This window comes from Plectropomus leopardus, chromosome 5 (assembly GCF_008729295.1).
Source record: "Plectropomus leopardus isolate mb chromosome 5, YSFRI_Pleo_2.0, whole genome shotgun sequence".
Classification (NCBI taxonomy): Eukaryota; Metazoa; Chordata; class Actinopteri; order Perciformes; family Serranidae; genus Plectropomus; species Plectropomus leopardus.
The window spans coordinates 18,314,920-18,327,255 of NC_056467.1; the positions used below are offsets into that span (position 1 = coordinate 18,314,920).

Genomic DNA, 12,336 nt, shown 5'->3' on the forward strand with positions numbered 1-12,336 from the left:
AATTTAAAACTGCATCCCTGTTACCGCAATAACCAAAAACAGCTTTACTACCTTAAGAAGGAAGGGTATTATCACAAATATTTATTGCAGAGCGGATAAGAAGCCAGTGACCTCAGCCATCTATGCTGGAACTGCTGAGGCCCAAGACGGGACAGGAGAGAGAAGGAGGGGGGCGGGGGGGACAGCAGGGAGATATGGAGAGATGCCACATGGGAGAGTGAATTAATGAGGCACCGGTTTGGTGTGACTCTGCTGCTTTTGCTGCTGAACGGGTGCTAAAAAGTACTTGTCCATATTTTCTATTATGATGTGTTTAATGAATGTGTGAATCAGTGAGTGAATGTTGAACTACTAAAAAATGCAGGTACACGGCAACAAGCTGTCATTACTGTTGTTACTGTAACTGCCATTATCTGGCACGTGGACTTTTGGTGTTGTCTTCACAAAGTCTGAAAACTATCCCGGACACTTTTTTGACAAATTGCTCGTGCATCTGCTCGACTGCTTGTGACTGACATTAGATGAGAACAAGTTGGAGTCACAAACTATATATATATATATAATATATATATATATATATATATATATATATACGTGTATGTGTACATAAAATGTAGCATTATAATATTCATTTTGATATCAATTACCATGGTAACAACTGAAGCTTCGAAGCACTCCTATATACTTGCAACATCACATTGTGAAAGTCTGGCTGGTTTCCCAAAGGTTTCCCTGATACAAGGACCGCCTCCACCGATATCGTAAAAATGAATCTCCTCATTTACAATAATCATGAAGTCTTAAGAAAATGGAGCAAATTGCATTTATTTAATGTTATTACTCTAATAATTAGATTAACCACAAGACAAGCTGTATTAACATCTGGGTGGCTTCATAACTCGGCAATCGAACTACTTGGAGGATCCCCTGATTTTGATTTTAAACCAATCTCTGACATGTACTTTGTTTCATATGGCTCCATAAATAATGCAATAATCAAACAATGCATTTTTATATATTAATGTTAATGGCAATGTAATGTCTGCTTCCTCTCCCCTTTGAATACTTTCCATGTAAAGTTGCTCCCCTGTCCAGCTACATTTGTCCTAATGCGCTAATTGTGTGTTTTTAATAAAGTTATTTAATTTAAATCTCTGAATTGTTGAAAAAAGCAAAAAGACTGCATGGAAAAGAGTGCGATAGTTCTTGAAGGGTAGGTAAGACGGATGGCTGGATGGAGAATAGGTGTGAGGCTGGTTGTAGTTGGGGGTGTGTGGGTGAATTTTAAGAGAAAGGTGCATCTGAGGAGAATGGATGGAAATTTTTAACAATGCCCCCCCCCCCCCCCCCCCCCCCCCTTCCGGCAGTTGCTACTCACCAACTTCAACTCTCCCATATTCTCCACCTCATCTCCCCTCTCGTACTCCCTCCCCCAACATCCCTCCTGCCTCGGGACTTTAGTTCTCAGTTAAAGACATTTTAATAGCTTCCTTTTCTAAACAAACCAGCTGCCAGAGGATCAGATAGTATCTCTGGCACAGAGCGCCTCCTGGAGGTCATTCATTAAAGACGTGGCAGTGAGGGCAAACGCTGCACAGAGAGGTGTGGAGACTGGCACTCTCTCGTCCACACAGCCTGCTGTCTCCAGGTCTCAGCACTAGATGGCATTGGCAGTGTGCTTTGCCTCTGAACTCTGCTCTTCCTGTTCACTCCTGCGGGGAGAGAGCTCAGTTCGGAGCCAGATATTACACACTGCCTTCAGGTTCACAACATGATCTTGCTAGACTGAGGTTCACGGTTTTGATTCATATTTGCAGTTGCATTCCACATGAAAATATTTCTGCAGGTTTTTTGCATTTGAATGGCGATCTGCTGCATCAAGTGCTTATAATTTCCTCCATTAGTGTGCTTCAACAGATAACAAAAACACTGTGCATCATGTGACCGGCAGTCACCTGCAGAGGGGTCAAAAACAAAAACAAATCGAACCTGTGTGAAAAAGAAAGACAGAAAAATAACACAGTGGAAGGAAAAGCTCTAGAGGAGCAACAAAATCAGGACCAAAATGAGTCAGAATTGAAGAAACCCCTCCAGCTCAAACAAAAGTGTTGTGCTTGAACGAAAAGTCTTACATCTGCTGTGTGGAACCTTTTTTCCAGAATCAAAAATGACAGTCAAAAGCAAATACTTTCCAAGCACTATTTTGCCACAGCTGCAGCAGCAGGGTTATGCCATAAATATATACAACCACCTGAAACAACATCACAAAATACAATATGATGAGCGCTTAAGGCCATGAAAACGAGTCAAATTTTTTATCACAAAAACATGCACAGGTACGGTGAGATTAATCGGGAGTTTTGCTGAAATGTTTTAATAATAAATAGCATTTTATTTGTAGGTGCCTTTCAAGGCAGAGTTAAAAAACAACAGTATAACAACAGATCAATTAAGTCAAGAAGACAGTAGTACAAAAGTTTAGTGTTACTGCATCATGCCGAATATGCAAGTTTGAAAAGATGTGTTTTAAGTTGAGATTTGAAAACGGAAAGACGTATGACGTATGTCTGGTGGGAGGGAGTTCCAGAGTTCAGAGAGGCTGATGACTCGAAACCCCTCTCTAATCACTTCCTTAGCAGATTATTTTGATAAACATTTTATCTTGATTCATATCTTCTGGAGTATCAGTTAGACCTACAGTAAGTCTGCCTTCCTGTTTGTGCATGAGACGGGTGCTGTGGTGGTGCATCCGCAGGCTGAGGTTTTACTGAGAACAGTACTACTAACAGCACATCAGGATGAATTTGAGACTAAATTGGCAGGGGGTATGATAGTGCAAATGCATAGAGGCATCTATATTTGTATACATATATATATATATATATGTGTGTGTGTGTGTGTGTGTGTGTGTGTGTGTGTGTGTGTGTGTGTGTGTGCATATATATGTGCATATATACTGTGTCTATATATGTGTGTGTGTGTGTGTGCATATATATGTGCATATATATTGTGTGTATATATATATGTATATAACATTATGACATTATGTGCAGTTGAATTTATAAGAAAATACCCTCAGATTAACTTTGTCTGAAAGTTTGCAGTCTCCATATTTCACCTCCTGACCTTTTTCCTCTGCTCAGTTTTTGAACCCTTTCTCTTCAGTCCAGTCAGTTAACTTTCTCCGTCTCTGCAGCCCATCAGAGAGAAACATCGATGTATGCGTGCTGTGTGAGAGTAGGGGGTTAGTACAGCCAGAAAGAGGTTGACCCCGTGTCTCTCTTGTTGCCAGTGCCAGGGGCCAAACCGTAGTTTGCTGAGAACCCTGCATCCTTGAGTGACAGCATCCTTCCTGTTGTGGTCACCATGGGAACAGGAGAGTGTTTTCCCAAGTAAACTCCGTGAAGCTCTGCACCACATCAAACACTGCTGCCATGAGTCAGCCTGCAGCGCTACAGGGAACCTAACTATAGCAGAGCTAACTGCTTACAAGGCAGTGTGCAGGAGTTTTAATGGACTGTGGTTTCCTACTTGGCCTAGTTGGCTGAGGTATTTGAAGTCAGTAAAATGGCTCATGTTTGTCTTTTGTCTAAATAGTTAACCTACACGCGTATGCTGCATGCACACATGTGTATCCAGCTCCTGCAAATCTACTGTACATAACTGCCACTTTGTCGCTGTCAGTGTTGTTCAGCAGAAAAACAGGAGGATTATAGAGACTGAGGCTGTACAGCTGGAAAACATTAACTCCACAAACGATGGCAGCACACTGCCTATACACCCCAATGATGTCATCTGCTACACAGTTTCAGACTTGCACACATCTTAACCCTGGTCGCAGGCAAGCACAAAGAGGACAAACACTCATGAAAACTGTAGGTCCAAATAGTAGTAAAGGTTGCAAACAATTGCATGCTAATACTTTTTGTTCTTGTCCATATAATTCTAAATAATATTGTAGAAATGAACTAATATATAACTGTTTTACTATTTGGTAAAACTGAGAAAATGCTGAATTGGTACAGCTAGTAAGTAACTGCTACACTCTTTAAATTTGTAAGAAAAAGGAAAAGGCTAAAAAAAAAAAGGTGGAATTGAAAATACATTGTGGTCCTGCAACTCTCTGCTCTTTGTCCCTCCCACCAGATGACTATTCTAATTGTAGAGCTGAGCAGTGCATTTAATCAGCCCCTCCTTGCCCTGCTTGTTCTCTGTTCATCAGACCACAAATGGGACAAGAATTAGCTTCTGGCTGCGCCACCTTCACTCTGGCTGCTGTGGACTGCTTCCCTGGAAAGATGCAGGCAGCAGCTTTGGAGGTGGACCTTTGATCCGCAGCTGTAGCAGCCTGAATTCAGCCATTGCAATGACCAAGGGTCATAGCAGGCTGGTCAAATCTAACCTGCGCAATGGCAGCAACAGAAAATTGCTTAATAAGAGCTGTCTGGTTCTCTGGAGCTGGGGTTTTGCATTTGCATGATTGTGGTTACTGCAGCTGCTGACTGGGGATCCATATAGAGCTGCATCTGCTCTCTTTCCGGGGAGTTGGTCTCCAGGGACGGCGGAGGACACACTGTTAGTCGAGGCTCTAGCTGACATTAGTTACATAAATATGAATTTGATGGCGCAGTCATGAGCTTTTAGCTCTGGTTAGCAGAAGGATAAACAGCTAAAATACCAACTCTTTACCAACACAGGTTTCTCCACCGCTGAATCAGGCTGTCACTGAAGAGTCGCTCACAGGCATCTCCATTTCTAAAACAGCCAATAGGAGTGCCCTCTCTCTAAAACGATCTGTGATTAGCCAAAGACTACCAGCATGTTCTCTTAGTCTGCTTGCATTACAATATGCTCAATGTTTATTATGGGATTTTTGCCCAATGATGCCAAAATGAAGTTGCATACCCAAGCTTTAACATTCAACCTACAAAATAAATGTTGATCTCAAATTTGTTGTAAATTAAGTAGCTCCACCTCAACCAGCTAATGTGGAAGTGCTGCTGACATGTTAATATATTACAGAGAATAACTACTAGTTTAGGTCTAATAAAGCTTTAATTTTTTTTTTCTATTGTGGTCTTGCTACTTTTACATAAAGTTAGTAAAGGATTAAAAGACTGTCATCCTTTATGGTTTAAAAATTACAGGAAGGCATACACTTTAACAAATAAAATATACATTTAATACACTTTCAATCATTAATCTGTAGAATTTTCATTTCACAAAATGTTTGAAAATATTCTTTCTCAGAATATCTTTGGAAATTTACAGTTACTGTCAAGTCATAGTCAAAAATAGCAGATACTTACCAGATGTACCAATTGAGCAATTTCTTCATTTTGCCAAACAAATAGCACCATTTGGCAGTGTACCTGTCTTCATCAGTTGCTTTATAGGAAATTATTTGGAGAATAAATGACCCATGAAATGAAGCATTCCCAAAGATACTGATACAGTGGTTGGCATTTAATATGCGTCCAAGGGAGTTCAGAAATTGGATATTTGATAAATTGGGAATGGGCTGAGAATAAACAGGGAGTGACAGGAGGAAACAAACTAGGCTGAATAGAGAAGTGAAGAGCAGATTTTTCCACCTCATCATGTGCATGGTGTTATGGGTGTTAGTGTTTTTGTCAGGGAATGTGATCCCTTGTAATGTTTTGTTCTCCCATTATATTGAATGATTTATTTATTCTCCTAACCGAGTTAAACTAAAAGACAGGTATCGTGGGAGATGAGCTGTTTTACACTGTAACATCTCTGTGTGTCTGTCTTCAACCACAGAGGGCGTGACGGTTTCCTCGTTCCCTTCCATGGAAGTGCGAGATTGTCATCACTTATTTAACACTCACCGCCTCAATCGCTGAAAGATGCCTTGGGTGTTTTGCTTTAAATCCACCTCTCCCTCGCCTTCTGTTTCAAAAAAAATAAGAGGTGAGGTGAAACAATTAAAAAATGTAGAGAAGAGTCTAACTATGGTGGTGTTTCTCAATTAACCCCACTGTGATGGCTCTGTGTAAAGACTGCTGTGTTTCCGTATGGGTAACGTGCAAAGAATTTAGATTTAAAGGTCCAGTGTGTAGGAGTTAGAGGATATTAGCAGAAATTGAATATAATAATGAGTATGTTTTCTTTAGGTTATAATCACCTGAATAATCTGAATTGTCTGTTTTTGTTTTTGTCACCTAAGACTAAGCTGTTTGTGTCTACATAAGGAGAGGCTCCTTGTTGTCCACCATGTTGCACTAGATGTTTCTAAAGTAGCCCAGAATGAACAAACCAGACACTTGCTCTAGACAGGGCCATTTGCATCTGTTTTTGCTTTAGCCACTGTAACAAGCAGCCCCTCCGTCACAAGCCAAAAAAGTTTTGGAAAAACCCTGAATTTAAATGTGAAACTGCTTTATTCAGGGTTTTTACCGGTTTGTCTTGGAGAGGAAATGACCTCTGCTGATAACTGCAATAAGCTGAACAGTGCCAGAGAAGCACTGATTTGTAAAGAGAAAGTTTTTTTTTACTACTTTTAATCACCTGATCGGTTTGTTTTGGAGAGGAATAGATCCTCGCAGATAATTTGGCTCCCGGTAAAAAACTGCTAAACAAGGACCACTGATGGAATTCCAAGTGGGAAAACTTTTAGCTGGTTGCAATCTGCTATCTTAGATAGATCCACTAAATCCTGCACACTGCTCCTTTACTGATGGCTACATTTCTTTATATATAACATCAACAGTGAAAGACACACAGCATCCACGTGGTGTGATCATCCTAGCATGATGACATAATGCACTACAGCCAAAAGACTTCACCTCTCCTTATAACTTTGTGTTTTTCACTGCTGACTGTCTTGGCCAGGTCTCCCCTGAAAAAGAGATTCTTAATCTCAATGGGACGAAACCTGGTTAAATAAAGGTTAAAATAAAAAGTATGTTTCCATTACACTTAAATGCGCATTTTGCATTTTTGCATATAAGTCCAGTTTTCTTGTATTATGTACCGCAGTGTAAACACAGCTTCAGTTTGTTGCTGCCACCCACTATTCCATACCAGAGAACCCCCCCCCCCAAATATAGGGAAATTTTAAGGGTGGAAGATCAAAATGCCTCATAATGTGTGTGACAGAAAAAAGAAAAACATACCGTAAATATCATATCAGCATCAATTAAATTCTACTATTTTAGACGCTCTTTAAATGGTCTTATCTTGTCATCCTCCCTCGTAAATGTTTGCATGTCACCATATAATATAAGCATTCAGTAATTAGTTTAAACGTTGACGAACACTTGGATGGAAACATACTCACAGCAGCCAGCGTGGTGAAATAATCCGTGTTTGAAATCAGTGTGAAGGCAGGCGGAGTGAATGAGAGCACAGCACCAGGCTGGCTTTGTAACATGGGGACTTTGCAGGCGACGACGGGGCATGTCTGTGTGGGCATATTTGCATGACAGGACCATTGTAGAGGCCTGGCATAAAAACAAAGCCCATCTCTGTGGCTTCTGTGTGTTTTAGCTGCTGCCACAAGGCATGTTGCACTGAAAGCCGTTACTGAGAAGAAGTAATGGTTTTGGAGGCGTTGGGAAAGGGGAGGGGAGTGTGCGGTTAATGTTTCTCTGCTTTGAACATTGCGCTGGACATATGCACTGTCATCTCCTACTGAGTGGGGCACATAAGTACACTGTGTGGGAGAGAAGTAGCAATTCTGTACATGCGCATGCTTCTGTTTGTCTTTCTTTGTTTTTGTTGGGCTGTTTATATTTAGCTATGTAAAGCATTATAATAATGAGCATTTATGTGGGTGGTGGGTGGCATTTTCTGTCACATTGACAAGGACACTAATGACCTTAATCATGACCTAACAACATCACCATGGTTACCTCCTACTGAGACTGCAAATGTCACTGCCTATACGTTATTTGTCACTCGAACACATATCTACAAACAACCTTTTAAAACAAAACTGAAAACAACGCATGGCGTAGGAATTAAAGAATATGTAAAACCAACCCTCAAGTGCACCAAGATATGAGCAACTTGCTGGTTCGACTTCAGTGATGCTTTGAGATCTGCATTTACATGTTTGATTCACCTCTCATCATTATATACATGCTCGTCTGTGTCGCATGACAACCTTGTATGCATGCGTGCACCTCCAACTTATAAAAAAGCCATGTTTTCATGCTTGTGACACTTTTTTTAATGTTTCTAAACTGGACTAAAAAAATGAATAAGGACAAAATCAATTTTTGAGATGAATGTTTTTTATGGGAACGTCTAGGTCTTGGAATGAGGTCTAGTCATGTACATTGTTGGTGTATTGCTACTTTGAGGCAGAAGACAGCTATCGTTCAACTGAACAACAAAAACCTGGTCTAAAGTCAGAATGGTGCTGTATATGTCTGCTATTTAAAGGGTGCATTATTTAGATTGTAACATGTACCTATATAGGTGGGTTCACAACGGGCATACACTCTTTTGTTACACACAAAGGGATGCATGGATGGATTGCGAGTGGGTGAAATAATACATCATTAATGAGAAAAAATATTAATTACCTTCTCTAAAATGTGAACGTAGCACAGGTGCAGAGCTGCTGTCCGACTCCTACACTCAGTGCATGTACGCACAGGGAGCAGCACAGTGCCATTTATTGTCACAGTAGATAAAAGTTTAACTGTGTTTAACTTGCTAAATCCACAATGAAAATAGCTGTACACTAGGTGCAACCTGGCTTTTAAAGGAGATGATACTTTGCTCAAATTTACGTCAGGCCCAAAACACACCCACGATTAATTAAAGGTATATACTTTGTTTGGAAACACGCTCACCAGCAAAAGTGAAAGTAAAAGCTAACCTAGATCATCTCCTATTTGGCATTTTGCCTGGCTATACTGTATTGTTGAATTTTTGCACTATGTCTCCTGGATGGCTGCTGCTTACAGTCTGGCTGGTCACTAGCTTTTTGAAAGCTTTGACTCTCTAGTTTTATACAGTCAATGAACCATTGAATTATTTTATTTTCAATTGCTGTAATGACCTATCGACTTTAATTTTGACAACCCTTGTCCCACTGAGGTAATTTTAATGCTTATAAGAGAAGTTTGCTCTGGGCAGTGTTTGATTGACTGACAGTTGTCTCGGCCTGTTACATTCAGTTTGCTGTGTTTGTTGGTCTCACTCCATCTCCTCCCCTTTAACCAAATTAAATTCCGGTGACTGATAAAGATGGCAAAGAACAATAACCAAAATCCAGGCTTTAAAGCGTCCCTTCAGAGATCTTTGGGTGACATAACTGGTGCTACATTTACTGGTGCTTTTCTGAAATCTAAGTTTTGGATGACCCTTTTGTTCAGCAAGGAAGAACAAGGGGAATTTTATAATGAGGAGAATTTTGAATCTCTGTGAAACATATGAAAACCATTTTGTTCTCAAAATGCACATTTTTTCTTTCCCTACAGCCACACAGTGAAAATAAAACATGAAGAATAAAGTAAGACCAGATGACATGAGAACAATTAGGGTGGTTAAAGTGATTGTTGCCGGCACTTCAAACATCAGAACTAATATAATGGAATTGACACTTGAAGTGCTTGTTTTAGAATGAACCGAAAGCCAAGTCAGTGCCTTGTCGCCTGTCTGTGTGCTGAGCCAAAGTCAGGGAAATTTCACATGTTAGCTCCACAGTCCTAAAAACTCCACATGCACACTTCATCTTTAAAGCCGCCCACTCCCCACTTTCCATCCACTTTCCGTTCAATAACCCCTCTCACTGCTCTCCCTGGAGCAGCACACATACTCTGCCAACCTCTTTGGAACATTAACAGACGAAAACACATGCATATGCATAAACATGGACATTTTTATACTCTTTCTTTTTGTAAAGAAGCAGCAGTTTATTTAACCAAATCAGAGCGTGGGACAGTGTGTCTGTGCTTTACATGCTGCACAAGCCACAAGTGCACAAACACAGCCAGCACAAGTCAAACTTGAAAGGACTGGTGTGATTGGGAGAGAAATGGAGAAGAGTGCTGCAGAATGAAAATCAGAAAAATTATGTTGGATTATGTGTGTGTGTGTGTGTGTGCATGCATGCAGCAGCTGGTTCTGGTCAGCTGACAGCTAGTGCAGACTGTGATTTGTTGGGGGAGCTGGGCTGGGCTGAACCGTGCACAGCTGCAGTCAGTGTGTGTATGTGTGTTTGTGTATGTGTGTCGATGTGTATTGGAGGAAGAGAGAGGGAGAGAGAGAGAGAGCCATGTTAGGCTGCCAGTGTGTAAGCTCTGCAACAGCAACATTAGGAGGAGGACACTGGAGCAGAGCAGTGCAGGACAGAAACAGAAAGCTTGCTAAGCAGGACTTGTTGAAGTGCAGCGAGGGAGAGTAGAGTAGGATGGAGTCTCAGTTACCCTACTGGGCTTGAACAACACACAGCACCACTGGCTGGACCAGGGGCTGACTGGACAGAACTGGACTGTGTCATCAGGACAGACACTTGAGTTTGACAGGGATAAACAAAGGACCTCAGCTCAAGTGAAGCCTAACACTGCTGGACAGGACCAGGCTGAGCTACGAGTCAAGAGCGGTGGATTATGGGTTGTTCGGCCAGTGTGGTCCTACTCCTACGTTCAGTGGGCGGGGCCGACTGTGGTCACATGTGTTCACGACAGGACCAGATGTCTTTGGATGCTGCCACTCCAACCCTGGAGGGTTACACCGCCACCACCTCACCTCTGACCATCATTGTAATGGTAACCAGCACCACTGCTGCACCTTTAACTCCCCATTAACTCTGTCTGTCTACCTAATGCATGTGTGGGCAGGTAGAGGAGACGACAGCATGTGGGTGTGGAGTAATTGGGTGCACAGTGGTATCATATTTGGATGTGCATGAGTGTATTTGTTTATGCATATTAACCCTTTGAACCTTGAGCAAATTGTCTTGATTTTTTTTTCTGAAAATATGAGGAAAAAAAGAAAGAAATGTTCTGCAAATTGCAAGAAATTGGTAGATTTGGGAAATTATTTTTAAGAAAGCAAGGGGAAAATGTGCAAAAAAAACTATATTTATTTTTTCATGCCTTAATTTTCTTGTACTTTTTGCTAATTTGGGGTTAATTTCTTCAATTTTCTTGTCTTTTACCCATGTTTTTGAAAGAAATCAAGTCAATTTGCTCATGTTTCAAAGGATTAATCACAAGAAAGTCCTGAGCCAAAAGATAAAAGCAATTTTTTCCACATCTCTTATTTTCTTAAATTGGTTTTGTTTTCCCTGCAACTACAGCGCAGCCTCTTTCTTTCTCTCTGTTGCTCAGGCTGATGTATGATCAATGATTGGGGCCTAGTTGTTTCCCCTTACAGCTGAGAGGCAGGAGGACGGAAATGGAGGGAGGATAATAGAGGGGGATGGTGGGGTCAGACTTGAGGAATCTAGTTTCTGTGGGAAAAATCTGCTTGCTCTGCATATGGCCAGCAGAGAAGTAGATAAAAATAGCTATTTAAACAGAACCACGAATAAAATGGTGGATGAAAGAGGGATGAATGACTGGATGAAGAAATCGATGAATGAATTACTTAAAAGTACATGTCTGTTTCTCCTCACTGACTTTTCTTTTCAGTACAGTCGGTACATCTGTTCGGTATCCACTAGTGTTGGCCCCATTTTTTTGTTCCCAGAAAGACCCTAGTTTCTGTAAGCCCAGTGGAAAAAATGTTAGAGTTTTGGCAGGGTGGGATCTTTACACTCGCCCCTTCTGTTTCCCCTTTCTTTCTTTTCCTCCATAAACCTCCCCTCGTTTTTGGTGCCTGTTTTCCTGGTCTCTGTGACAAACTACAGACATAATAGTTAAAACTGCAAAGTCATGCTTACCTGCTGATTCTTGCACTGTAATTATAATAGCATATGCGGATATGTTCAGGCCAGGCTGTACTAGAAACTAGTGCACTAACTCTGCCGTAGCTGATCTTAAGATATTTCTGTGTCAGAGTAAGAGATTCATAATTGCCTCATCAATGCAAAGTTTCTACACTTCTTACAGTTTAAATGGCTTAAAATACTTTATTCCAAAATGCAGTCATGTTCAGAATAGTTTTCTACATTAAAGCAGTTGATCAGCTTTTTAAAAAATGGTAGTTTTCAATGAGTTCCTAAAGCACAGTTTTGTGCTTTAAGACAGCAAGTCAGTGTGTGATTTTCACAGGTGTCCAGGCCAGATTTGTAAAGTTTCAAAAGGTTTGATGACATATCATTGTATTAGATGATAATGTAGGTAATAATGTTGCTGGGTATTAGGAGAATCAAATGAAAATGCACAGCTGCGTGTAATCTGAAAAAAAAAG

At 40.8% G+C, this 12,336-nt stretch overlaps 1 protein-coding gene across 4 annotated transcripts in view; it reads left to right on the forward strand.

Annotated features, from left to right (window-relative positions):
* Positions 1–12,336, forward strand: part of dock10 (dedicator of cytokinesis 10) — a 76,811-nt gene that overhangs the window by 13,270 nt on the left and 51,205 nt on the right. For 3 of the 4 annotated variants that reach the window (XM_042486667.1, XM_042486668.1, XM_042486671.1), the window contains exon 1: positions 10,320–10,748. The exons of the other annotated variant lie outside the window; for it this stretch is intronic. In XM_042486667.1, the coding sequence (XP_042342601.1) occupies positions 10,590–10,748 (159 nt within the window). In that variant the 5' untranslated portion in view covers positions 10,320–10,589. Of the gene's footprint in view, positions 1–10,319; positions 10,749–12,336 lie in introns of those variants that run through there. 4 annotated transcript variants of the gene reach the window in all.